The sequence below is a fragment of the Malania oleifera genome, chromosome 5, assembly GCF_029873635.1.
Source record: "Malania oleifera isolate guangnan ecotype guangnan chromosome 5, ASM2987363v1, whole genome shotgun sequence".
Classification (NCBI taxonomy): domain Eukaryota; kingdom Viridiplantae; phylum Streptophyta; class Magnoliopsida; order Santalales; family Ximeniaceae; genus Malania; species Malania oleifera.
The window spans coordinates 351,391-375,496 of record NC_080421.1 but is presented as its reverse complement, the minus strand read 5'-3'; the positions used below and the strand labels follow the sequence as shown (position 1 = coordinate 375,496).

Below are 24,106 nucleotides of genomic sequence, written 5' to 3'. Positions count from 1 at the left end.
TCTCCCAGAGACAATCCACATACCCTTACCATAAGCAAAAAGGGATACACTCACATATCTACATTACCTGTCTAACTCTAAACATCTCTGAATAGTTGAGGATACTTCTGACGTATCTCGGCCTCTAATTCCCAAGAAGCCTCCTCAACCGCGTGGCTACGCCATAGCACCTTCACCAATGATATGTCCTTGATAAGCAGCTTCCGTACCTTCTGATCCAAAATCTAAACCAGTACCTCACCATAAGCTACCGCTTCACTGATCTCTAAGGACTCATAACTAATCACGTGCAACGGATCTGGCACGTACTTCCTTAGCACCGACACGTGAAACACATCATGCACCCTAGATATGGTCGGAGGTAAGGCTACTCGATAAGCAACTGGACCTATCCTCTCCAGGATCTCGAACAACCCAATGTACCGAGGACTCAACTTGCCCTTCCTCCTAAATCTCATCACTCCTTTCATAGGAGCAACCCTCAGAAATACCATATCTCCGATATCAAATTTCAGTTCCCGTTGGCGAGTATCGGCATAACTCTTCTGCCGACTCTGAGTTGACCTAATCCTTTCTCTGATAAGCTCGACTTTCGCAGAGGTCTGCTGAGCCAACTCCGGTCCCAAAATCTACCGCTCACCTACCTCATCCCAGTACAACGGAGATCGGCATCGACGACCATACAAGACTTCATATGGTGTCATCTTAATACTGGCCCGGTAGTTGTTGTTAGAAGCAAATTCTACGAGCGGTAGATACCGGATCCAACAGTTACCGAAATCCAACACGCATGCCGGCAACATATCCTCCAAAATTTGAATCGTTCTTTCAGATTGCCCATCTGTTTGCGGGTGAAATGTCGTGTTGAACGTGAGCTGTGACCCTAAGCGCCGCTTCAACTCTTGGAAACTCTTCTCGCAGTCTCCAGTCCACACAAACCTGCTACCCTTCCTGGTAAGCTGCGTCAAAGGGGCCGACAGCTTAGAAAAGCCCTCGACGAATTGGCGATAATATCCAGCCAAACCCAAGAAACTACGAACCTCATGCACGTTCCTTGGTCTTGCCCAGTCAACTACCGCCTCAACTTTACCTGGGTCAACTGAAATCCCCTCCTTGGACACCACGTTCCCTAGAAATGCAACCTACTCAAGCTAGAATTCGCATTTCTTGAATTTAGCAAATAGTTCCTTCTCTCTAATTACCTTAACGACTACTCTAAGATGAACATCATGCTCTGCCGGACTCTTTGAATACACCAAGATGTCATCGATGAACACCACCACGAATTTATCCAGGTACTCGTGGAACACTTTGTTCATCAAGTCCATGAATGCTGCAGGTGCATTCGACAAACCAAACAGCATAACCAAAAACTCGTAATGGCCATGCCGGGTTCGAAAAGCAGTCTTCAATACATCCTCTGCTTTCACCTTCGGCTAGTGATACCCGAACCGTAGATCGATCTTCGAAAAGACCTGAGTGCCCTGCAACTGGTCAAACAAGTCGTCAATCCGAGGCAACGGATATATGTTTTTCACGGTCACCTTATTGATCTCCCGGTAATCGATGCACATCCTCATCAACTCGTCCTTCTTTTTTACAAACAACACAGGTGCACCCCAGGGTGACACGCTCGGTTTGATGAACCCCTTGTCCAAAAGTTTCTGCAACTATTCCTTTAGCCATCCTGTAAGGCGCCTTGGAGATTGGTGTCATCCTCGGTGCTAATTCAATAGCAAACTCCACTTCCCTGTCTGGAGACAACCCTAGCAAGTCTTCAGAAAAGACATTGGAGAACTCCCTTATCATCGGGATATCCTTTAACTTCAATCCCTCCTTAGGTGACTCTTTCACACTCGCCAGGTATCCCTGACAACCCTCCAGAAGCAGCTGTCTCACTTGCATCACCGAGAGGATCCGTGGTGTAGAACGCATACATGACCCAACAAATAGAAATATCTACTCTCTGGGAGGCCTGAACACTACTTCCTTCCTACGATAGTCAATGCTCGCAAAATTGGATGCCAGCCAATCCATCCCTAGGATTACATCAAACTCATGCATATCAAACACGATTAGACTGGTAGATAGCCTCCTCCCTTGAATCTCTATCGGGTAATCCCTGACCACTCTACTGCATACCACCACTAACCCTAATGGCTTATCTACACTTAACTTGACCTCTAACGGTTGAGCCTCCACTCCACACCGTTTAACAAATTCTCGAGATATAAAGGAGTGGGTTGCACCCGAATCAAAAAGAACTACAGCATTATATGATAAGCTGTAAATGGTACCTGTCACCACATTGCTGGTGTTCTCTGCATTGCCGAGCGTCATCGAGTACACCCTAGCCTGAGTGACCACCTCGAGGTGCCTGGTTACCATTCCGGTTCTGAGCCTGTGTTGAAGGGAGAGTCACTGTCGTCTGATAGTCTCGTATCAGATGCCCTAACTCCCCACACCCGTAGCTGCCCGTGAATCGAGACTTGCACTCGCCCCAATGCTGCTTCTGGCACTTGAGACACATTGGCTTCTCCGAACTACCCTAGGAAGCTTGAGATCCCAATTGCTACTGCTGTTGGCCTGAAGGACCACTAGACTTCTTCCAATAACTCTTGTCGAAGCCTGACTGCGAATTCTGGGGAAAAGGCCTCTTCTTCTGATTTGCCTCTCTCTCCCCCTCCTGGATGCTGGCTTTAGCTGCCATGGCTCTATCCACAAACTCGTAAAAGCCTTGGACCATTAACACTACCATCTGCGCGCGTATAGCCTGCTTCAGGTCCCTCTCAAACGCACGAGCCTTCTTCGGCTCATCTGAAACCATGTGAGGCGCAAACCGAGATAACTCCATGAACCTAGTCGCGTACTGCTGCACTGACATCGATCCCTGAGTCAAGTGGAGGAAAACTCCTCAGACTTCGCCTCATGGGTGGCGATGGGGAGTATTGTGCAAAAAACACCTCCCTGAAGCGACTCCAGGTAGTCGACCCATACCCTGGGCACTGCTTCTCGACCAGCCTACCTGATCGCCACCATCTCTTAGCCTCCCCCACTAGCTTGAGGGTGGTGTATTTAACCTTCTGTTCCACTGTGCACTCAAACACCTCCAAAAGATCCTCCATCTTTTGTAATTAGTCCTCCACCGCAATCGGGTTCAGCCCCCCCAAAAATTCCAGTGGATTCGTTCTGGAGAACTACCGGTACGTGCAACCTCTATCTGCAACCATCTGATCCTACTCCTTGGAACCCCTTATGGGTTCCTTCTTAGCCTGCCTCGTTATATCGCGGAGGAACACAGGAGCCTCAGTCTCATCCTCACTGGAGGCATCCAGGTGATTATCGCCTTCTGCCATAATCCCTTTCCCTCTTGGTTCCATCTTGTACACAGTACACAGGTAAAAGCTGACTTAATCATTCCACATTTAACACAAAACAATGCAAATATGGAACAAGAAGATTAAACAACACGCATTCGAGACACCGACAACCCATACACACTAGACCGTCTAACCTCTTATCTCGACATCCGAGTCAAGTCTCTCAACCTAGAAACGAAACTATCGAAGGATTTATCATGGTTTTCTTGAAATCGTCATTCCCAAAAAAGCACAGAAGACCGTTGAAGGAACTCCCGCCTCCGAGCCTCTAGACTAAAACCTGACTAACTCTTAACTCTATCTCATTATAGTCAATACTCTGGTAATTTACTCACTAATCGTCAAAATTTGCAGAATCTAGCAAACCTAGACTCTGATACCACCTGTAACGCCCTAGTCCCAACTTATGGCCCGGGTGTTATTGTAGTAACATCTGTGTACCTGATACACTTCTCAATTGATCTATACGCAGCGGAAAACATAAACATCCATCAAATTATTACCAGAGTTTTTACTGCCTGATAGATACGTATAGCTATCCCAACATCCATATACAATACTGTATGATACTCGACGCATCGTCAAGTCTTACAACATTTTATAAGTTCTGAAAACCTATAACATAACCTACAAAATCGAGTTCGTGGAAACACTCACTCAAAAACATATCGTACCCTGCCCCAGTCCTTGCTAATCTCAACCTCGATAAGGACCTGAAAAGACAGTTTGTATGATAGGGTGAGACACCTCTCAGTAAGGAACGATTAAGCTAATAATAGTGTGTGACTAGCATGCTTTAAGTGTTTAACAAAAACATAAACATATATAATCATTGTTTCCGTAATTGTAAAATACGTAGCCCATTTTCATTATGTTAACAGCCCCATAGTATATAACAACAATTACGTAAATGTACAGATATGCAGGATAGGATACGCTGTCACGACCTGCTCATTTTCCACATAATTTTTTTTTTATTTATAATAATATCATCATAAAATCAATATCACACATCTCACATTCCAGCTTAACAGGTCACAATCCACTTGGACTCGTGGGTACCAGGGATACATCAGAACATACAACAGAAGCCTACGCAGCAAAAAAATATACAATCATATTCATACCATCATAATGTACCAGAGTTACTACAATCACTGTACTTTCATATATACATCCCAAAAATGAAATTTAGGGACAATTCCCACAAAATCATACTATCCCTACCAAAAACTTACCCTTCAAAAAAGGCAGATAAACCACACTATGTCAGCGGGGCTTTTCCTACTCTCCTATCTGCGACTCCTGAAAAGTTAATGAAATTTAGGGGTGAGACACTTCTCAGTAAGGGAAATAAATTAATACTAGTATGTGGCAACATGAGTATTCTGTGTTCTACATATATCATATATAACATATTCAATACTGTTTATTAAATCTGGGAAAACATAAGTACATCAAAACATGGTTGAACATACTGCATTTCATAAACATATCTCATTTCATATCATAATAATAATATCATAAAACAATTCTGGTAGGTTAGCTGGCTGTTGTCATGTATTACCCCCACATGACTAGGTTGTGTGGTCTGAAGGCGGAACCTGACAATGGTTGACCGACCACTGCCAAGTCAATAGTCTAGTCTGTAAGTCCGACGGGTCTACCCAAACTGGTCCGTACACCAGGGGTGATAACAGTACAATTCTTGAAAATAACCACATCGACCATCCAATCTCACACCACTCTCTACAGCGGCGTTAACACAGATATCATGATCACGAAGACCATGGACACATAGCAGCGGTACCATGCAAGTGTTAGCCTAGACCAAGCCAACCAGGTTCTGATATCATATAATATATACTAAAACTGTGATACATAGATATCTCATATCATTTATTTTCACATTAATCATATCATTTCACATATATACGTGTATCATGAAAATCATCGGCTCGTACACCGGTATTACACATTTTATCATAGCATGGCCCGTACGCCGACAAATCACATAGCACAGCCCATACGCTGGCAAATCACATAGCTTGGTCTGTACGCCGGCAAATCACATAGCTCGGCCCGTACGCCGGAAAATCACATAGCACAGCCCGTACGCTGGCAAATCTCATTCACATAGTACGGCCCGTACGCCGGCAAACATATCCACATAGCATGACCTGTACGCCAGCAAATCACATATATATATAAAAAATATATCTCGGCCCGTACGCCGATTTTCCATCATAAAAATTCATACCATCCACATTCCCAGAAAACAGTATTTCTCAACACTTTACTCATGCCACCATGGTTTTAAATAACGGCCGTTACGTAGCGTAACGGACGATACGTAACGGAAATCAAAGGGCCCGAAACCGATACGGGCCGATAATGCGGTTCGGAAAAAATTCACGACCGTTACGGAGGCATAACGGCACGTAACGGCCGATACTCCAACGTTACACGTCGTAACGTCCGTTATGGACCGTTACATGGCCGACAGGTCGCAGATTCGCTGAAGGCTTTCTGCTGCAGGCAGCAGGTAGCAGCGCTGCTTTCCCCCTCTCCCTAGTGCCCACACTCATCTGCCATTCAAAGGGTAAAATGGAAAGTTACAAACTGACCTTGAAAATTTGTTGGCCTTCGGCAATAAGAAGGCTTCGAAGCCTGAGAGTGAGCACACCGAGGCTACCGAGCAGATCTACTCAGAATTGCAGACTTCGCAGCCTTCCAGGACTCAGAATTGTAGACTTGCAGTTCCAGGCTTCCAGCAACTTGGCGAGTCACCGGCGACGGCGACAGGTCTGCAGCAGCTCCTCCAGTCGTCGCAGTCGGCACCTTCCTCCGCCAATCGTCGCAGTCGCCACCAGCCAGCCTCTCGATTTCAGCTTCGGAGGCTCGGAGCTTGGAGTCATCACTGCTTTGTGCTTTGCTCCTTCGAGGCTCCTCCGAGTTCCCTCAAATCCCTCCCCTCTCTCGATCTAACTCGACTACTAGGCCTCAGCGTATGAGACACTCTAACACCCACAACACTTTTCATTATGTTTTTTTTTTTTAAATTATATTTTGTTGTACCACAGCACTTTTCATTCTGTTTATTTTTTTAAATTATATTTTGTTGTAAAATAGGTTTGTTAAATTGAATTAAAAAAAAAGTAATTTAATAGAGTAAAAAATTAGAAATCATTAATAATTATGTAAAATAAAATTTTCTTAATTTATAAATATTTTAATTGTATTATATTTTTTGAAAGATAATTATGAAAATTAATTCCATGACATAGCAAGCAATTATTAATATTATATAATTAATATTTTTTAAGGTTAGTAAATACTTAATATTTACCAATAATAATTGAAGCCTTTTTTATAATAATATTTGAATATCAATAATCCACTACTGCATTCACCATCTAAACAAAGCATTAAAATAATGTATGTACACAAGACATCCATGTGATGGCATTTTATATTATCTAGGCTTAATTGAGCTCTATTTTTCACCATTCTTAAAGAATTCCAAGGAATACTCTGCACAATTATTATAATATTTAGTCTTAGGATTTGCCAAACTTATAGAAATAAAATTAATTCATGGCACCAATTGGCTAACATACTATTTATGTCAGCTGGACAAAGTGGTCATTTTGATAAAGAAGATATCATATTCACTCCCATCTATTGAAAAAATATTAAATAATATTCATATTATAAAAGAAAAAAAAATTAAATAACATCTGTCACCCATTTTATGTTACATGTGTATCTACTTGCCATTTCTTGAGTAGGGTGACCCTGTTTATTAATATTTTTTAAGTTTTAAAACATCATTTTGACCTTAAATTTAAAATTAGGTAAAATAAATGTTTACATCTATTTTTTGTTTTTAGTTATCAAATAAAGTAAAAATTAATAACTTAATAAAAAAAAAAAATAACCTAATAGTTAATACATTAATAAATTTGATTTTTACTAATTACTACTGGAATTTGTAGAAAATTTTAATTTTAATCCATATACTGAGAAAATGCTTAAAAAATTAAATAGTCAATTTGTAATGTAAGGATCTCTATTTGTGATGCTATGATGTATATGAAAGTAGAGCAAAAATCTTTTTCACCTGTTAATTTCTTATAGTTATAAATGAAAATAAAATCAAGCTATAAAAAATAATGAAAATATCTTTTTAAAGATAAAGGAATATATTTTTTTGTAATAAAATATCTAATATTTTATAATTTTGTTTATTTAAATATAAAAATAATAAACATTACTTATTATTTTTAATCAAATATTATACTTATTTTTACGTAATAAGTATTTAAAATTAGGACTATTTAGTACTTATTATTTAATATTTACTAAATTACTAATTATATTATTCCTGTCATTGTAGGAAGGTTGTAACTTTGTATTTTCTTTATATTTTGTGTAGAGATCATCAAATTAAGTCTATCAATATGTCGCGTGATAGAGGAAATGAAAACTTACCTAGTGAGGATATTGGATGGCATTTTGGTACTGCGGTAGACAGTAATAGACATGTTATTATGTGTAAGTTATGTGGGAAGATAATCAAAGGGGGCATTACACGCTTGAAACAACACTTGGCACATAAAAAGGGTCAAGTAGTTGGATGCTCAAATGTGACCACACAAGTAAAAGAACAAATGATGAAACATCTACAACAGTATGCTGAGAAGAAAAGAGATAAACAAAAAAGGCAAGAAGAAGCAGAAGCCCAAATTAGAGAAGATTTTGAGAATTTGAGCGATGAAGAAGACTTGGAAGAAGAAAGTATGAGATTTGCTCGACAAGAAAGCATGCGATCACAACAACAATGGAAAGAGAGACAAAAATTTCGAGCAAGAACAACTGGAAGGGGTAATATTTATGAAGAGGGAGGTGGCTCTGGCAGTGGTGCTACCAGTAGTTTCAATAGAGCAGGAGTTCGATCTTATAGTGGTCGAGAAGCTGGAGGTAGTGGACGACAATTGATCAATCCTGATGCCCCTGAAGCTAGACTAAAGGCAATGGATCCTATTTTAGAAAGAAGTAAGAGTGCGAAACAACCAAAACTCAACACAAAGTTATTAAAAGATTTAAGAAGTAAATTAGGAAAAACGGTTGGAAAATTCCTAATTTATAATCGGATTCCAGCGAATGTAGCTGACTCTCCATTTATGCAGCCTATGCTTGATATTGCTGCAGAAGTTGGAAAGGGGGTGAAGGGTCCATCACCCTATGAGATATCTGAAATTTATTTGGAGCAAGAGTATCAAGAAATGAAAAATTATATAGCTTCTTTTGCTGGAATTTGGAAGGAAAGAGGTGTAACACTTATGTGTGATGGTTGGTCATGACCAACTAGAAAACACATTATAAACTTTTTAGTTTATTGCGATAGAGGCACCGTATTTCATAAATCAGTTGATGCCTCTGATGTGACAAGCAGAACAGCTGAATATTATTTCAGGTAATTTTCTAATTTTAATTGTATATGCAAATAGTATTATGGACTTGCGTGTTTTTAATTAAATAGTAGTAATTATTGAATCTATAATTTCATTTCAGATTAATGGATGAGGTGGTTGAAGAAATTGGAGAGGAGAATGTTGTCCAAGTAGTGACTGATAATGAAGCTGTAATGAAGGCAGGAGAAAAATTATTAATGCAGAAGAGGCCCAATCTCTATTGGACAGCATGTGCAGCTCATTGCATAGACCTTATTCTTGAAGATATTGGTAAGAAAAGTAACGTGAAGAAGGTCTTAGAAGATGCAAGAACAATAACCTCATTTATTTACAACCACACATGGACAGTGACTTTCATGAAGAAATTCACAAATAATAGAGAGTTACTTCGCCCTGCCATCACTCGATTTGCCACAAATTTCATTGCTTTGGAGACTATTGTCAGGCATAAACAAGCACTAAGGGAAATGTTTACATCTGATGCTTGGAAAAACTCAAGGTTTGGAATGGCAAAATTAGGCCGAGCATATGATTCAAAGAAAATTATCTTAGGTAAAGAGTTTTGGCAAAAGGCCTCTGATATAATTAAAGTGTAAGAACCCTTGGTGAAAGTTCTTAAATTGGTTGATGGTGATGAAAAACCAACCATGGGTTTCATATACAAGGCAATTGATAGGGCGAAATTGGCCATTCAAAAAGATTGCCGGTTTTACAAAGACTATTGGAAAATTATTGACAACCGGTGGAGTTTTCAGTTGCACCAAGATTTGCACGCTGCTGGTAAATGTAAATCAAATACAATTTCTTATTATTTTAACTTTTAAATTATGCATAGTTGCATTAGAAAACTATTGATTAATATGTTTCTAAATTTAATTATAGAGTATTTTTTGAACCCATAATTTCTTTATGGTGCCCCACCCTCTCCTGAAGTTGCTAGAGAAGTCATGAATGGAGTTAAAAAAGTGATAACCAAGTTGGTACCCGATATAGATACTCAAATTCGGGCTATTAATCAAGTAAGTATTGGTTCCATTAAATTGAATAATGAATTATTCTAGTATTCTGTAATACTTTCAAGAATAATTATTAATACATCTAATTAATTAATTATATTTCACAATCATCCTTTTTTAGCTGTTGCTATATCGAGATAGGCAGGAGACATTTGGAACCCCGTTGGCTCAAAGGGCAATGAAACAAACAAATCCTGGTAAATATGGCTATATAGCTAAATAATGGAGAATTACTCTATTTACTCTATTTTCTCTCTTTGTGTTCAAATTTGACTTTTGAAATACGTTATACTAACATAAAACTCTTCTTAATTATTCATGCAGCTGAATGGTGGATTCATTATGGCTTGTGTGCTCCTGAGCTCCAAAGAATAGCAATTAGAGTTCTTAGCCAGACCACATCAGCTTCGAACTGTGAGCGTAATTGGAGCACCTTTAGCCTCATCCATACGAAAACAAGAAAAAGATTAAAGTACATGAGACTACAAAAATTTGTTTTCGTACATTACAACATGAGGTTAAAGTTAAGACGTACAATGAGAAGAAGCCAACGAGAAATTGAAGAGAGTTTCAATCCTATCAATTCGGACTACATTTTCGAAGAAGATGATCTTTTAAGTCCATGGTTAGAGGAGAGAGAGACACCATTACTCAACGGTCAGGACAATTCAAATTGGTTAAATGAAGAGGTTGGTGGTACTACAGAAGGAGGTGATCAACCACCAATAAACGCACATGATGATTCAAGTTCAAGCCCTAAATGTACACAAAGTCATGACAATCTTGGTTTGAGCCCACCAAGTGATGATGATGGTAATAGTGGTGCTGGAGCTGGGGTTGGGGGGGGGGGTGGCAGTGGTCGTGGTGGAGGCGGCGGTGTAGAATATAATTATGGATATGATACAGGGACATCATTTGGAAGGAATATATATCCTTCTGATCCTTATGGACTACATGACATACCTGAAAATTATGACTTGGGTATTCCTTCAGGGAACCAATCTTCACAACCCAGGAGAAGGAGTGCTCGTGGTGACCCTAGCGATTCTACTGAAGATTCATATGGTGTGGTTTGTAGTTTTGGCGACTTTGGTTTAGATGGTTCATCATCACAATCATATGGATCTCATCCAGCATATCCACATTATGCATCTTGTGACTCACATTTTTATCCCAGTGGATCAGGAATCTAAGGATCTAGTGAGTCTTCTTCTACACACTACCCAGAGCTAGCCCCTGCCCCAACTTATAGACATTATTCAGGAGAATTTTCATCACCAGTACATTTTCAAGAGCAACAACAAAATGACGCAAACTTGGGTTCATTCAACTATGTATTTCCACAAGGATTGGGAGATAATTTCCCATCCCAATCTCAAGATACAGATGCAAATTATGAAGACCCTCTACGTCATTCCTTTTGGTGGTGACATGTGTTATGTTATAAATTTGTAATATTGTATTCATGTATTTTCAACTATTTATTGATATTTGATATTAATCACTTTTTAAATTCATGTATGTGTAATGTGTATATTGAGTATTAAGTCTATTGAGTATTGATTCATTTTTAGTAACTTTATAACCTTAATTAATTGATTCTTACATTTCTACATCTTTTTACTCATTAAAGTAATGTAAACTATAAAAAAATATGCTTTTTTTTTGTAAACAGCGCACTAAAATTAATATAAAAATCATAATTCCTATTAAAAAGCATTTGTACGTTGAATGAAGCCTTCAAAATTCATTAAAAATCATGTATTAATGGATTTCATGCTTATTTTTTAATTTTGGCATGGTTGTGCACGCGTGAAAAAAATTTACGACCGTTACGCCCGCTTCCCGTTATGTAACACTCGCGTCTCCCTCGACTCGCGACACCCGCGACCGTTTTGCGACGTTACCCGCGACCGCGATTTCGAACCATGCATGCCACACAACAGATTTTCCACATATTCAACATACGATCATTTTCACAGTATTTTACAAATATAAACCATATACATTTTCCATAAATCAAATGATAAATATATATATATATATATATATATATATATATATATATATATATATATATATATATATATAAGCATTTTCTCAAAAACAGAAACTAGCTTAGATTATCCCTTTACCTGATTCCTGAACAGCTCCAAAGAAACTCTTCCCTGCACCCGCAGGGTTTCCGACTCAATACCCTGAAAATGAAATTCACCAAAACTAAAGTTCAGTATTTTCGTACGTACAACATTTTCTATAACTATCACTAAGTCAAATTAGGCTTAAAAGCCTTACCTCAACTTAGGGACGATTCCCAACGTTCCCAATCAACACCCATGGAAACAAAAACTCCCAGTATTAAACTTCAGTATTTTCATATGCACAACATTTCTTATAACTAGCGCAAGACCAAATATGGCTTAAAAAGTCTTACCTCAACTCAGAGATGATTTTCAACTAGCTTTCTCCCACGATCCGCTCAAGAAGATTTGGAGAGAACTCCGCCAAGAGCGTCGTGGTGACTTCGGATTGTTGATCCGACGTATATCTGACCCAAAAATGATGAGAGAGAGAGAGAGCCGAAGGGGAGAGAGAGAGAGAGAGAGGAAAGAGTTAGCTTCTTAAAGAAGCTTAAATTCAGATTTTCGTATATAAAATAGGGGATTTCGTCGACAAGCCCGTTCTTCGTCAACGAGTCCTTCACAAATTTCTTCGACGAGACCCTGTATTTGTTGACGAAATTCAGGCTGCCTCAGAACCCTTCTTGGTATTTTCTCGTCGACGAAGCCCTGTGTTCGTCGATGAATTCTCTTAAGCCTTCGTCGATGAACGTATTCGTCGAAGAAGTCCTGCTGATCCCTTTTTCCGTTTTCTCTCCCAAAGTTCAATGTCGTCGATGTAGTCAACGGTGTCCTTCTGTTTTTGGTTTCTATTTCCCTTTCTTTATTATTTAAATTTCATTTTAAATTCGGGTTGTTACATACGCCCTCAAACTCTATACCATGTATAAATTCCCACAATCAGGGTTGACCGCCCCTACTGTCTCAATACAGCCTAGGTACACGATCAAGAGGCAAACTCACACTAAGACTGCCCCTACTGTCTCAATACAACCTAGGTTCATATAGATCAAAAGTATGGTGCCCTCACTGGCAACGGATCCGTGCCTACACTATCAGTCCCCAGGGTTCCTAAAGCATATCGTGCAATTTAAGCAATTTAAACACTCTTTTGAAATCATTTCACAGAACACATCATTACGTGAAATCCGGCCCGTAGCCGTCAAATAAACTTCCTACATTTTCACAACAATTCCAGTATTTCACAACATCAATACCTACCACACAGTTTTCCACATTCGAAAACAACCCGAAAGTAAATATAAACAATTAATATCACAATACGGGTTTTAAACAACGAAAACAACATTTCCATCCGGTGAAAAGGTCCAGAATGACAAGTACAATATTCTAAAAATATAACATTTGAATTTGACCGGTTGATTTTGAAAATAAAGCCGGTTTACCGAACCGAGGCCTGGAAACCCTAAAACTGCCGTAACTCGATATCTAAAAGTTATTTCAACATTTCAATCAATTCATATTGTATAAATCACTGTATTAACATAACCCGCTTACTTGCGTGTGAATTGGAGTTCGAAATGACCTAGAACTCAAGCCCCAGCTTTCCCAACCCCGAACCTAAACGGTTCAAAACAATGGCATGGAAACCCCGAAACCTAATACTCGAAGAATAACACTTCAGTATAATCTCGTATACTACAGATCTACGGTACCAAAAGCAAAAACTAACCCTTACCTCGATTTTCAGGAAAAACTCGGAAATCTTCGAAATGAAATTTTGATCCGTAGAACTTGTAGAGATTTCTTCCCTAATCCACGTAGCGATGTTGGATCGTCGATTCCGGCAACACATGGCCTGGAAATCTTAGAGAGAGAGAGAGAGAGAGAATGAGAGTTTATAAAGAAAAACTTAACTTAGCCTTTAAGTAATCAAAATAAATATCTCCTCCAAGATATTTATATATAAATATCTCAAAATATCTCCCTTCAAAATATCTCTTTATTTTTTTATTTTTTATTAATAATAATAATAATTATTATTATTATTATTATTTTGATCGGGTAACTACAGTTTAGAGGTTTTGGGAGTGTTGAGAAAGGTTTATGGAGGTGTTGTTTTTTCTCTTCTTTGGACTTAGTTGATTGGAAAGAATGCAAGTATTTTTAATGGAAAAATAAATCCCCCACATTTGTTATGGGATATAATTGTTTTCCTTGCTTCCTATTGGGCCTATTCTTTGGGTTTCTTTCTAGAAGTTTTGTTGTTTAATATTTGGAGAGATTGGAGGTCGGTTTTATTGTAACAGTTTTTTAGGGTTTTTAGGAGGATACCTTATCCTCTGATTTCTGTATTTTTTATCTCTTCTGTTTTTAAGTTCTTTTTCTATTAAAAAAATAAAAGAGCTGCATAAATGTTATCTTCAAACCTTTGGATAAGTGCCTTTCTTTTTCTAGGATGTCACATCTCTTTTCAGTTTAGATGCAGCTTCACATTACTTGAATATACAGCACACAATACATTAGGTTAGGGAGAGAAGCATGGAAAAGTCTAACATAATTCTGCTAAGATCCCCAATGCTCTTTTTATAATTTCCTTTTGTCCTTCTAACCAATGCTACTGTGTTCCCACTTCCCAGCACAACTGCTAGTAACTTTTCTTGAAGGACCGTTGTTCATTAGTTTCATTTTGATGCAGGAAACGCGCAGAGAATGACATTACAGTTGCCGATGCCAACATTAAAGCTGAAAAATTTGCTCAAAGGTAATTTTATTTGGATCAAATGATGCATGAGTTGCATGACAATTGACAGAATCTGTAAAGATCAGGGACTCTTAATTTGGTTTGGAGTACAGTTGTTTTTCTAGCTTCACTCTGGTGTTCTTTTGGTGGGTTTATGACAAGTGTGGTTGGTTGACATGCAAATTCTTCTTCTTCTTCTTCTTCTGAGGATACCTTGTCCTCCTCTGACTATCTTTTGCCCTTTAATATAATTCTTTGTTTATAAAAAAGAGAAAAGAAGAAATGCAATGATGTGTCAACCTTATCGCTTCCAAACACTATTTAGAAAATGGTGAAATGTCACACTATGAGTTCAAATGCTGACTTCTTAAACCACAAGGGATCCCCCAAGTATATTTTTCAAAAACAAGAGTCCTCTAAAATATGGAATGGAACAGATGCACTTTTTTGTATCATTGTCTGTCCTTAATCCTAAACATGCATAACTTCTTGTAGGTATGCTGAGATACTTGAGGACTTGAAGAAGGATCCCGAAAGTCATGGTGGGCCACCAGATTGCATTGTAAGCCAAACCTTGGGAAATCATCTAGTAGAGTTTATGTAACTGTTCTGAAAATAACCTTGTGAAACCATTTACATTTGACTTGGTACCAAAGATTGATTTGTTAGTATTGGCTTACGTGTGTGTGTGTGTGTGTGTGTGTGTGTATTCTGGTAGCTTCTTTGCAGGCTTCGAGAGCAAGTCCTTAGAGAATTGGGATTCAGAGACATATTCAAGAAAGTTAAGGTAATTGTCAACTTATATGTTGAATTCTTTTGTGCATGTGCTATGGTTTTAATTCTTGCTAATTTCTAAAATGTTTGGGGCCAGATGGCCCTGATATGAAACATGGACATCTTCAAATGATGGCTGAAAATAATACAACCTGGAAGAACTGTTCTATAGAAAATCTTCCCTGGATGTTGTGCCAGGTCCCTAATATCATGGTTGAAATTTATTTTGAGGCGAAAGTGTGGAAGATGAGTTGGTCCGTCCATAATCAGAAGGGTTTTCTTTATGGGTTTATCATTTATTAGTAGATAAAGAAACCTGAGCCATCGGGAGGCTTGGTGCTGTAGGGCGGATACTGGCCACTGGATGGATTGCTTTGATCCTATTTGTAGGCTGATTCCAAAGAATAGTTAAATGCCCTATTGGGTCCTAAGCCCAAATATGTTTTGTTTAATTTTTAGTTTTAGTTAGGCTTATGTGTATGTGGGGGTTTGTAAATAGGTGCGTCTATGGGGCTTGTTTGTAATTTTTTTTTTTTTTTCTGTTTCTATCATTTCCTATAAATTAGAAAGTTGTTGTACTACCAAAAGAAGAAGAAGAAGAAAAAAATTAATGAATTTGAATATTGATTGTTAACTTGTGACCCGCTCCATACATCTTCTAACTTCTCTCTTCTCTCTACCTCCTTGATTCTGCATCACTTGGTCAGTGGTCTGTTATTTCCGTTTATGGCCAAATAATCATTTCGATGAAATGCACCAGGATGAAGAGAATGCGAAGGCTATATCTCTATTTGAGGATGTAGTTCGTCTTAGCGATGCTATTGAAGATGAAGGGAGGCGTTTAGAAAATCTGGCTAGAGGAATATTTGCGGGGAACATATTTGATCTTGGTTCTGCTCAGGTTGGTCAAGCCCTTCTTTGAATACTTATAGCCTAAGGGATTAATCAAGAATATATAGCTTTGCTTCCCCTCCCCCCCACCCCGCCCCCCCCCCCCCCCCCCCCCCCCCCCCCCCCCCCCCCCCCCCCCCCCCCACCACCCCCCCCCCCCCCCCCCCCCACCCGCAGACGGCACATTTCTTATTCTTCACTCATTGAAGTGGCAGATCTAAATACGAATATTAATTATAGCATTATATCAACACAGAGTCGCTACATAATTCCTTTTTGCTTTGAGCTCTGTTTATGATCATATCCCTGTGTCTTTCTTAAACATTCAAACTTCCTTAACCTGTCTTTCTACCCCACTTATTGCAACCTTACGACACTAACCTTTAGTTCACTGGGTGGAATTGACTGTATGAATCTTTTTTGTCATTTGACTCAGAAATTTTAAAGTATGTCAAATCCTTACTATCTCAGCCAAGCTGCATCCTTATCCTGCTTTTTGTGTGTGTGTGTGTATTTGTATGTGTGTATATATCATTAGTATATTTCTCCCCCTTCTTGAAGCTTGCAGAGGTTTTCTCAAGGGATGGATTGTCCTTTCTGGCTAGTTGTCAAAATATTGTCCCTCGACCTTGGGTTATTGATGACTTAGACTCTTTTAAACAGAAGTGGGGAAGGAAATCTTGGAAAAAGGCAAGTTCCTTATCTAGTTTAATTTACAGAATGCTTTTGTTTTCCCTTTTTAGCCAAAATTTTAATTATTATGCATATTTTTGAAAGAACCTCATTGTACAGTGTCTTGTAAATCTGCACTAACAAGCTCGTTTATTTGTCATGACAGGCTGTAATTTTTGTTGATAATTCTGGTGCAGATATTATTTTGGGTATCTTGCCATTTGCTAGAGAATTACTCCAACGCGGGACACAGGTTGGCTTTTGGATCCAATTACTATAGTGAGATGCTAATGAATTATTATGTTTGGAAATTTAAAACAATTATTTATATAAAATTTTTAGATGAGATATATGATTGGATTCCTGGAAATTATTTACTTGTCAAAATTTTTAATAGAACTGACTTACGTGACATAAAACCATAATTAGTCTGTTTATAGGTGCTTTCAAATAATAATTATGTTAGGAAACACAGTCAAAATCTATCTCCAGATTGTGCATGCTACTGTTGGTGGCTGTAGAGGCAACTGATATTGTTTTGATTCCTTTGGCCTAGTGCTTACATTGGTATGACACGCAGACTTTCTAAGAGACAAAAGCCATCTGTTATCCCCACAATTCACATAGCTGCAGCATTGAGCATATATTGACTAATTTGGCCTTTAATTTTTTAACTTTTGCTTCTACTATTTTCTTTAATATCAAAGTCCGCATTCCCCATTTTACATTGTTTACGTGTTGAGCATTTTTTTTTTTCCGACTAAATTGGCTTCATTTTTAATATGCAGGTTGTTTTGGCTGCTAATGATTTGCCTTCTATCAATGATGTAACCTACCCTGAGTTAATTGATATCGTATCAAAGGTGATTGATAGAGGAACTATTTTCTAGTACCTATGATAACGAAATTTCTTGCTCTACTGATGTATTTTAGTGGCATCTACAGTTGAAAGATGAAAATGGGCAACTTTTGGGTGTTGATACTTTCAATCTCTTGATTGCTAATTCTGGCAACGATTTGCCGGTAATGCTGCTTTTGCTAATTTTTCCCTTGCTGGTTTTTATTTAGTGGTGATTTACATTTTTATGCTGTATACAATAATTCCCTCCCTTTTCTTTTTGTATCAGGTTATTGATCTTACAAGAGTATCGCAAGAGCTTGCCTACCTAGCAAGCGACGCAGACCTTGTTATCTTGGAAGGAATGGTAAGTTCTAACCATGGTCTTAAATTTCCACGTAACTTCCGATTTCCGTCACCTTCGAAATCGAAATGGCAATCGATTTCCGTCTTGCATAATTTCCATCGAAATCTCAACGAATCATCCAAAATTTATCGGAACCCCGAAATTTTAGCAATATTTGTCGGACTTTGTCAAAACCTCAAGAGTGAAGTGAAAATTTTCTTTTAATTTATTTTATTTATTTTATTGAAACAAAAGGTATCACAAATGCTTTTGAAATTATATGAAAAAATAAACTTATAGTGATATTTTATTTAACCATTCATGTCTAAATTATCAATATTTGTATAATAAATAATATTTAAATAATTTATGAATTTCATTTGCATTAACTGAATATGTTTAATGTACATTATCTTACAAACATGTTTGATACACATACTATTTTACAACTTTTCCACCTCATACAAAACATAGATGTATTTAATTTGTAATATATTAGTCTTAAAACTTATATTTTTATGTTTGTTAACCATTTCTAAAGTTTCACAAAGAATTTCATGTTTTACTACTAGTTTCTGTTATTTTTTCAAATAAAAATCGACATCAAAATCGAAATTTCCGTACTTTTGGAGCTTCAAAATTTGAGTCGAAATCGAAATTTAAGACCTTGGTTCTAACTAAATGAAATGGTATGGTTAATGATGAGGCTTCTTCATTCATAAATAACCACCCAACCCACCTGATTCTAAACCCAACCCACCATCACCTCCACCCCATGAAAACCGAAAAACAAAACAAGAAATGATTTTTCAGAAAGACAAAAAAAAATCTTTCCCTCTCCCCAGCAAAAAAAAAAATAAAAAGAAAAAAGAGGGACCGCTTTTCCCAAATGTAGTTCATATTTTTGGCATCCTAAGTAGTTGTAGGAAAGTCTTCTGAGCCATCCTGGAAATTCTTAGATAAGACAATGTTCTGCTTTGAGAAATGATTTCATGGCATTTTAAAACTGAGCTCCCATATGTCTGGGTTTTCATTTTATTATTGTCTGCCCTCTTTTGCTCGATGATATGCATGCCTTAAAAGTATATCTGTGGCAAAAGGGTCTCATGCTCTTCCCTTAAAAATAGGTGCGCTGTTTGTGTAAGTGGTAAGGACAGCCTATGAAAACAAAGGGGGGCCTTGCCTCTACTCGTAGTAACAATTTTTCATCTTGTTGTGAACATTCTGGTTAAAATGCTTGACACGTTCAGAGTTGCATACTGGAAACTTCTGTTTACTTTTGGCAGGGTCGTGGAATAGAGACAAATCTTTATGCTCAATTCAAATGTGATTCTCTCAAGATAGGAATGGTAATGACGTCACTTGCACTATTGTGCTTTTCCAGTATCTCAGCTGTCATTTTTCTGGGACATCTCATTTCTTTTTTCTCTCTTGCCCCAGGTGAAACATCCTGAGGTCGCTCAGTTCCTAGGAGGGCGGCTTTATGATTGTGTCTTCAAATACAATGAATGTCTGAGTTAGTGATGCCGATTCTTGTTTGTACTCTTTACCAATTATTCATATGTTGCAGGAACAGGACACAGTGTTGTGTCTTAGCCTCCTGCTGTGTTTTATTTCTGTAGGCTCAAAATCTATTGGAAGTCCTCCATCCCGATACTGAATAAAAGAGCATTTGAAATTGTTACCATGAAACTGTGCTCTTGTGAACTTCTTTTGGTATTTTATTGATGAACATAACTTGGTTCAACATTTAACCCTCATTAATAGGATGGAACAAGAAGAAAGCTGAAAAAAAAAAAACAAAAAACAAAACAAAACAAAAAAGGAAATTAAAATTTTGAAGTTTAAATATGGCAAGGAAATGAACCCGCATGGCTTGCAGGTCACTTCTTTTTGGTAGGGTATGAAGCCATTTTGTATATGCCACACATCCCTTCTGGTTTGCCTGTGCTCCTCTTCATCCTGATGTACCCCTTTTCTCCCCATTTTTGCCCCCACGAGTTCTTTACAATGATGTAATCGGATCCCTTTGATGACCCATAACCCACGGCTGCCACCCCATGATCCAACTCGGTACCACAATGCCCGTTGAACACTCCCTGCCCAATGCACAATATCCCAACATTGAATTGGCATTATCAGAAGATAAAATCCACATTGAAGTGCTGATTAATTTGTAATTACCGCACTGTAAAATTGGAAGTCTCTTCCGGAAGCCTCAATGGCAACGCTGATAGGTTGGTGTGCTAGTGCCTTCAAAAGACTCACTTCATCGTTCTCTGGTACATCTCTGTAACCACTAATGGTGACTACTTTCTCTCCCTGGAAATCCAAGTTAGAATATTTGAAAACTAAGTTTAAATCACAAGATTCGACCTTTTAAAAAAATAAATCAAAATTCCGTAACTGTATACCTTCTCCTCACAAATGCCTTCCTCCATGAGATAAGGGTAGTCCTCCTCTCTGTGGAGTCCTCCACTGGCTGCAATGAACCTAAAAGCATAGTCCATGCGGCCTCCATGGCAGCCACTGTTGAAAGTTGTGTCACAGTCAATCAGCTCTTGCTCCGACAAGGATGTCAGATTTCCAGTCACAATCTGGTTTATGCCCTCCACTGCTGCAACCGTTGAAAATGCCCAACAACTCCCTATATGCATGCGCATATTCGACGTTCATTCTTCTATTGTAAAATTAGAAGCGACTACAAAAAGGAGTGAATTTGGGGTTTTATGTTGTACGTACCGCATGAACCTTGATTCTTGACAGGAGTAACAGCTCCCTTGCTTCTCCAATCCACAGCCTTGGGTAAATCCACAACATCTCTGTAAGTGAAGTCCTCGAATGATCTCTTCCTGGCAGTGGCATCACTGGCTACTTTGAACCCCAAGTATGCAGTTTTGAATTCCTCATGGCTCAAGTCTGCAAACACGTTCAGCCCCAGCCAGTAGCTGCTCACCTTCCTATTCCTCTCATCAATATGCTCCAAGTTATCCTTGAACACCTCAAACCTGTGCAGCTTCTCCTCCACACTCTTGTAAGCTTTGCTGTGTTTTAACATCCACGATTCAAAGAGAACAATGAGTCTATCAATGGAAGTCAAGTCCTCTGGTGAATAACCAACAATTGAAAACTCATGAGCCAGAGAAGAACAGAGGAAGAGAGGAAGGGAGAAGGCAAAAAGGGTGATCTTGTAAAGTGAGCGATCAGCCATTGTTTCTATTTTCCAGGTTGATCCGATGAGTAGATAGGTAAGGAAGAGGCAGCTGGGATGGCTTTTTATAGTTTTGGTTTAAGTTTTTCAAATATGGCTTCTGTTGCTTTCGAGTGAAGTGGTAGATGAGATGGGTTTGTTTTCTAGAATACCGAGACTTTAAGATTGGTTCTTTTGGGAAACAGGCAGACTTCGGTTCCAAGCATGCTCATTTGTTCATCATCTGCATTGAAATTTAAGCTGCCTCTCCCTCTCTCTCTCTCTCTCTCTCTCTCTCTCTCTCTCCTTCTCTCTCTCTCTCTCTGTCTGGATGGAATGTAATGATGAATACATGAACCATACCGCGCCTCCTAGCTTGTTGGACTCCTTGTGAAGAGCCGATTTTGGCAATGGAGATGCAGGCTCAATGTTTAGCTTGAGCTCAATGAGCCTCCTGAATCACGAGAGAGAGAGAGAGAGAGAGAGAGAGAGAGAGAGAGAGAGAGAGAGAGAGAGAGAAAGATTATCCAATTTTATTCTTTGCAAAAAATAATAAAATCAAATAAAAAGTATATTTTTTTTATAATTTTCAGTCACCATTAGGATAAATTCATATATCCACAAGTAACATTTGGTCAACTAAAAATTATTCCTTTAAACTAAAGATAATCAGGAAAAAAGCAGAAGAGATTTATCCAATTTTATTCTTTGTAAAAACAAAAAAAAAATCAAATAGAAAGTATGTATTATATATATATATATTTCAGTCATAAATTCATATACCCACAAGTAACATTCGGTCAACTAATTAAACTAAAGATACGCAATTTACATTAAGGTAAAGGCCTATTCTCGTCCATTTACCCTCCTCTCTCTGGTTAATTTACTGGATGAAAGGTTTAGCAACAAGGGGAATACATGTTTTTCTTTTTGGTTGTAAAAGCGAGGGCAATCCTGTTGGAATGAATGAGCAGAATTTGAAATCTCCTTGTCTTTACGCGCTTTGTTTCACTAGCATTATTCAATAAAATTATTTATATAGAAAATAATCTTTTGGTCAACAGAGTTATCAAAATACCATAATACAGAGGTCATACTTGAGACACATGAAAATTTGTCTCTAGTTAGAAAATTAAGGGAGGAACATGTATTTGCAAGTATTTGTCTCCCCTAATTGGATAAAAACGTATTAATTGAATTTTGATTAATGATTTGAAATGGCATAATTTTGATCCACATTTTCTTCTGAATCGAAATTTGAGTTTTATTAGCGATTTCAGAAGTATGGCCAATAAAAACATGTCTACCCCTACACACTTGCACTAAATCAACTTCTTTCCACAATCTTATGTTGAGATTTGATAATTAAAAGAAATGCACTTAATAATAACAATAATTTTTTTTAAGATACATGATTTTTTATTTTTTTTTGAAAGTTGTGTTCATACTTGATGTATTAACTAAAATCATATATCTATGAGCATAAATGTTTTTTTTCTTTTAAATTCAAATTTAATTGTTAAGGATTTGTTTTGGAAAAAATAAAAAAGGTTAAACTTAAGAGACTTATCCAATTTAAAATTGGACAATTGGGTCAAGGTATATGATTCCACACCAGCCAACCTTATTAAAGTAGGATTGAGTGAACTAGGAAAAAGAGTTTTATTAACAAATGGACACATTCGAGATAAGTTTGGTGACTCAGATGGTTTGGGTATTTGCAATATAGACCACAACACTGCGCCCGTGAGGAAAAGTAGGTTAGTTACTATGAGAAGCAGTAAAAGGTAGGACCTATTAAAAAATATTTGAATGTGGATCCGATCCAAAAATCCGATTTGAACTTAACCAAAAATTCAGTTAATCAATTTGTTTGATTCAATTTTGGATCATTCTTTTTTTGGTTTTTGGTTTTCCACTTTTAGTTTGGTTTCGATTTTTTATGTTCATGAACTGATAGTTACCCAAACCAAACCGATATATATATATATATATATATATATATATATATATATATATATATATATTTGCAATATATATTACTTATACTATACACCATTATATAATAATTTATATAATATATCTTGAAGTTACAAAATAGTATGCACTAAATATTTTTTTGATGATTAATTTATATAAATAAAGTGTAAATGCACACATTAAATCAAAATTCAAGAAAATATCTACTTTTCTTTAAAAAATTATAGTAGTTTAAAAATTGGTTCGGGTCAAATAGCTGAATTGAACCGTCAACTAACTGAAGGGTTCAAATCGGTTTTGGTTCACAAAAACATTGAACTGAAACTTTCGATTTGGTTCAGTTTTTGAAGGTTTGATTTGGGTAGCTGAACTATGAACACTCCTAATAGAAAGGGTAAGATCAGTAGACCTAAAATAATTTAAAATGAGATAGCGAGTAAGGATTTAATAATCTTGAATTTATCAAAGTAAATTGTCCATGTGCATAAATTTTCGGAAAAAGATTCATGTAATCGACCGTACCTAGTGGGACTTAAGGTTTGGTTTGTTATTATTATTGTTGTCTTGGCAAAGTACTCCTATAATAGAAATAAGATTAATATTCTAATTAGAAATAAGAAATAGAATTTGTTTTGTTTAATTTAATATTTCAATTAGAATAGAAGTGTAATATATTGTATAATGCTATTCTTTCTAGTTATTAGAAAGGATTACACAC

At 37.5% G+C, this 24,106-nt stretch overlaps 3 protein-coding genes across 4 annotated transcripts in view; 2 read left to right on the top strand and 1 right to left on the bottom strand.

Moving 5' to 3' along the window:
* The window catches only part of LOC131156351 (damage-control phosphatase At2g17340), a 28,086-nt gene extending 8,176 nt beyond the window's left edge, over positions 1-19,910 (top strand). The window contains exons 2-12 of one of the 2 annotated variants that reach the window (XM_058109970.1): positions 14,653-14,718; positions 15,193-15,259; positions 15,416-15,484; positions 16,232-16,372; positions 16,924-17,052; positions 17,201-17,287; positions 17,823-17,897; positions 17,980-18,057; positions 18,162-18,239; positions 19,505-19,567; positions 19,659-19,910. In XM_058109970.1, the coding sequence (XP_057965953.1) occupies positions 14,653-14,718; positions 15,193-15,259; positions 15,416-15,484; positions 16,232-16,372; positions 16,924-17,052; positions 17,201-17,287; positions 17,823-17,897; positions 17,980-18,057; positions 18,162-18,239; positions 19,505-19,567; positions 19,659-19,739 (934 nt within the window). In that variant the 3' untranslated portion in view covers positions 19,740-19,910. Of the gene's footprint in view, positions 1-14,652; positions 14,719-15,192; positions 15,260-15,415; positions 15,485-16,231; positions 16,373-16,923; positions 17,053-17,200; positions 17,288-17,822; positions 17,898-17,979; positions 18,058-18,161; positions 18,240-19,504 lie in introns of both variants that reach the window. The other variant, XM_058109968.1, reaches the window with a different exon arrangement.
* On the top strand, positions 8,958-11,391 carry LOC131156353 (uncharacterized). The gene is made up of 3 exons (XM_058109972.1): positions 8,958-9,876; positions 9,995-10,070; positions 10,198-11,391. The coding sequence occupies exons 1-3, from the start codon at positions 9,805-9,807 to the stop codon at positions 11,064-11,066; spliced, it is 1,017 nt and encodes a 338-aa protein (XP_057965955.1). The 5' UTR covers positions 8,958-9,804; the 3' UTR covers positions 11,067-11,391.
* Positions 19,911-19,918: 8 nt separating the features above from the next.
* Positions 19,919-21,484, bottom strand: LOC131156352 (cysteine protease XCP1). The gene is made up of 4 exons (XM_058109971.1): positions 20,961-21,484; positions 20,633-20,865; positions 20,403-20,540; positions 19,919-20,317 (listed from the first exon to the last, which is right to left on the bottom strand). The coding sequence occupies exons 1-4, from the start codon at positions 21,427-21,429 to the stop codon at positions 20,102-20,104; spliced, it is 1,056 nt and encodes a 351-aa protein (XP_057965954.1). The 5' UTR covers positions 21,430-21,484; the 3' UTR covers positions 19,919-20,101.
* Between the last annotated feature and the right edge of the window lie 2,622 nt (positions 21,485-24,106).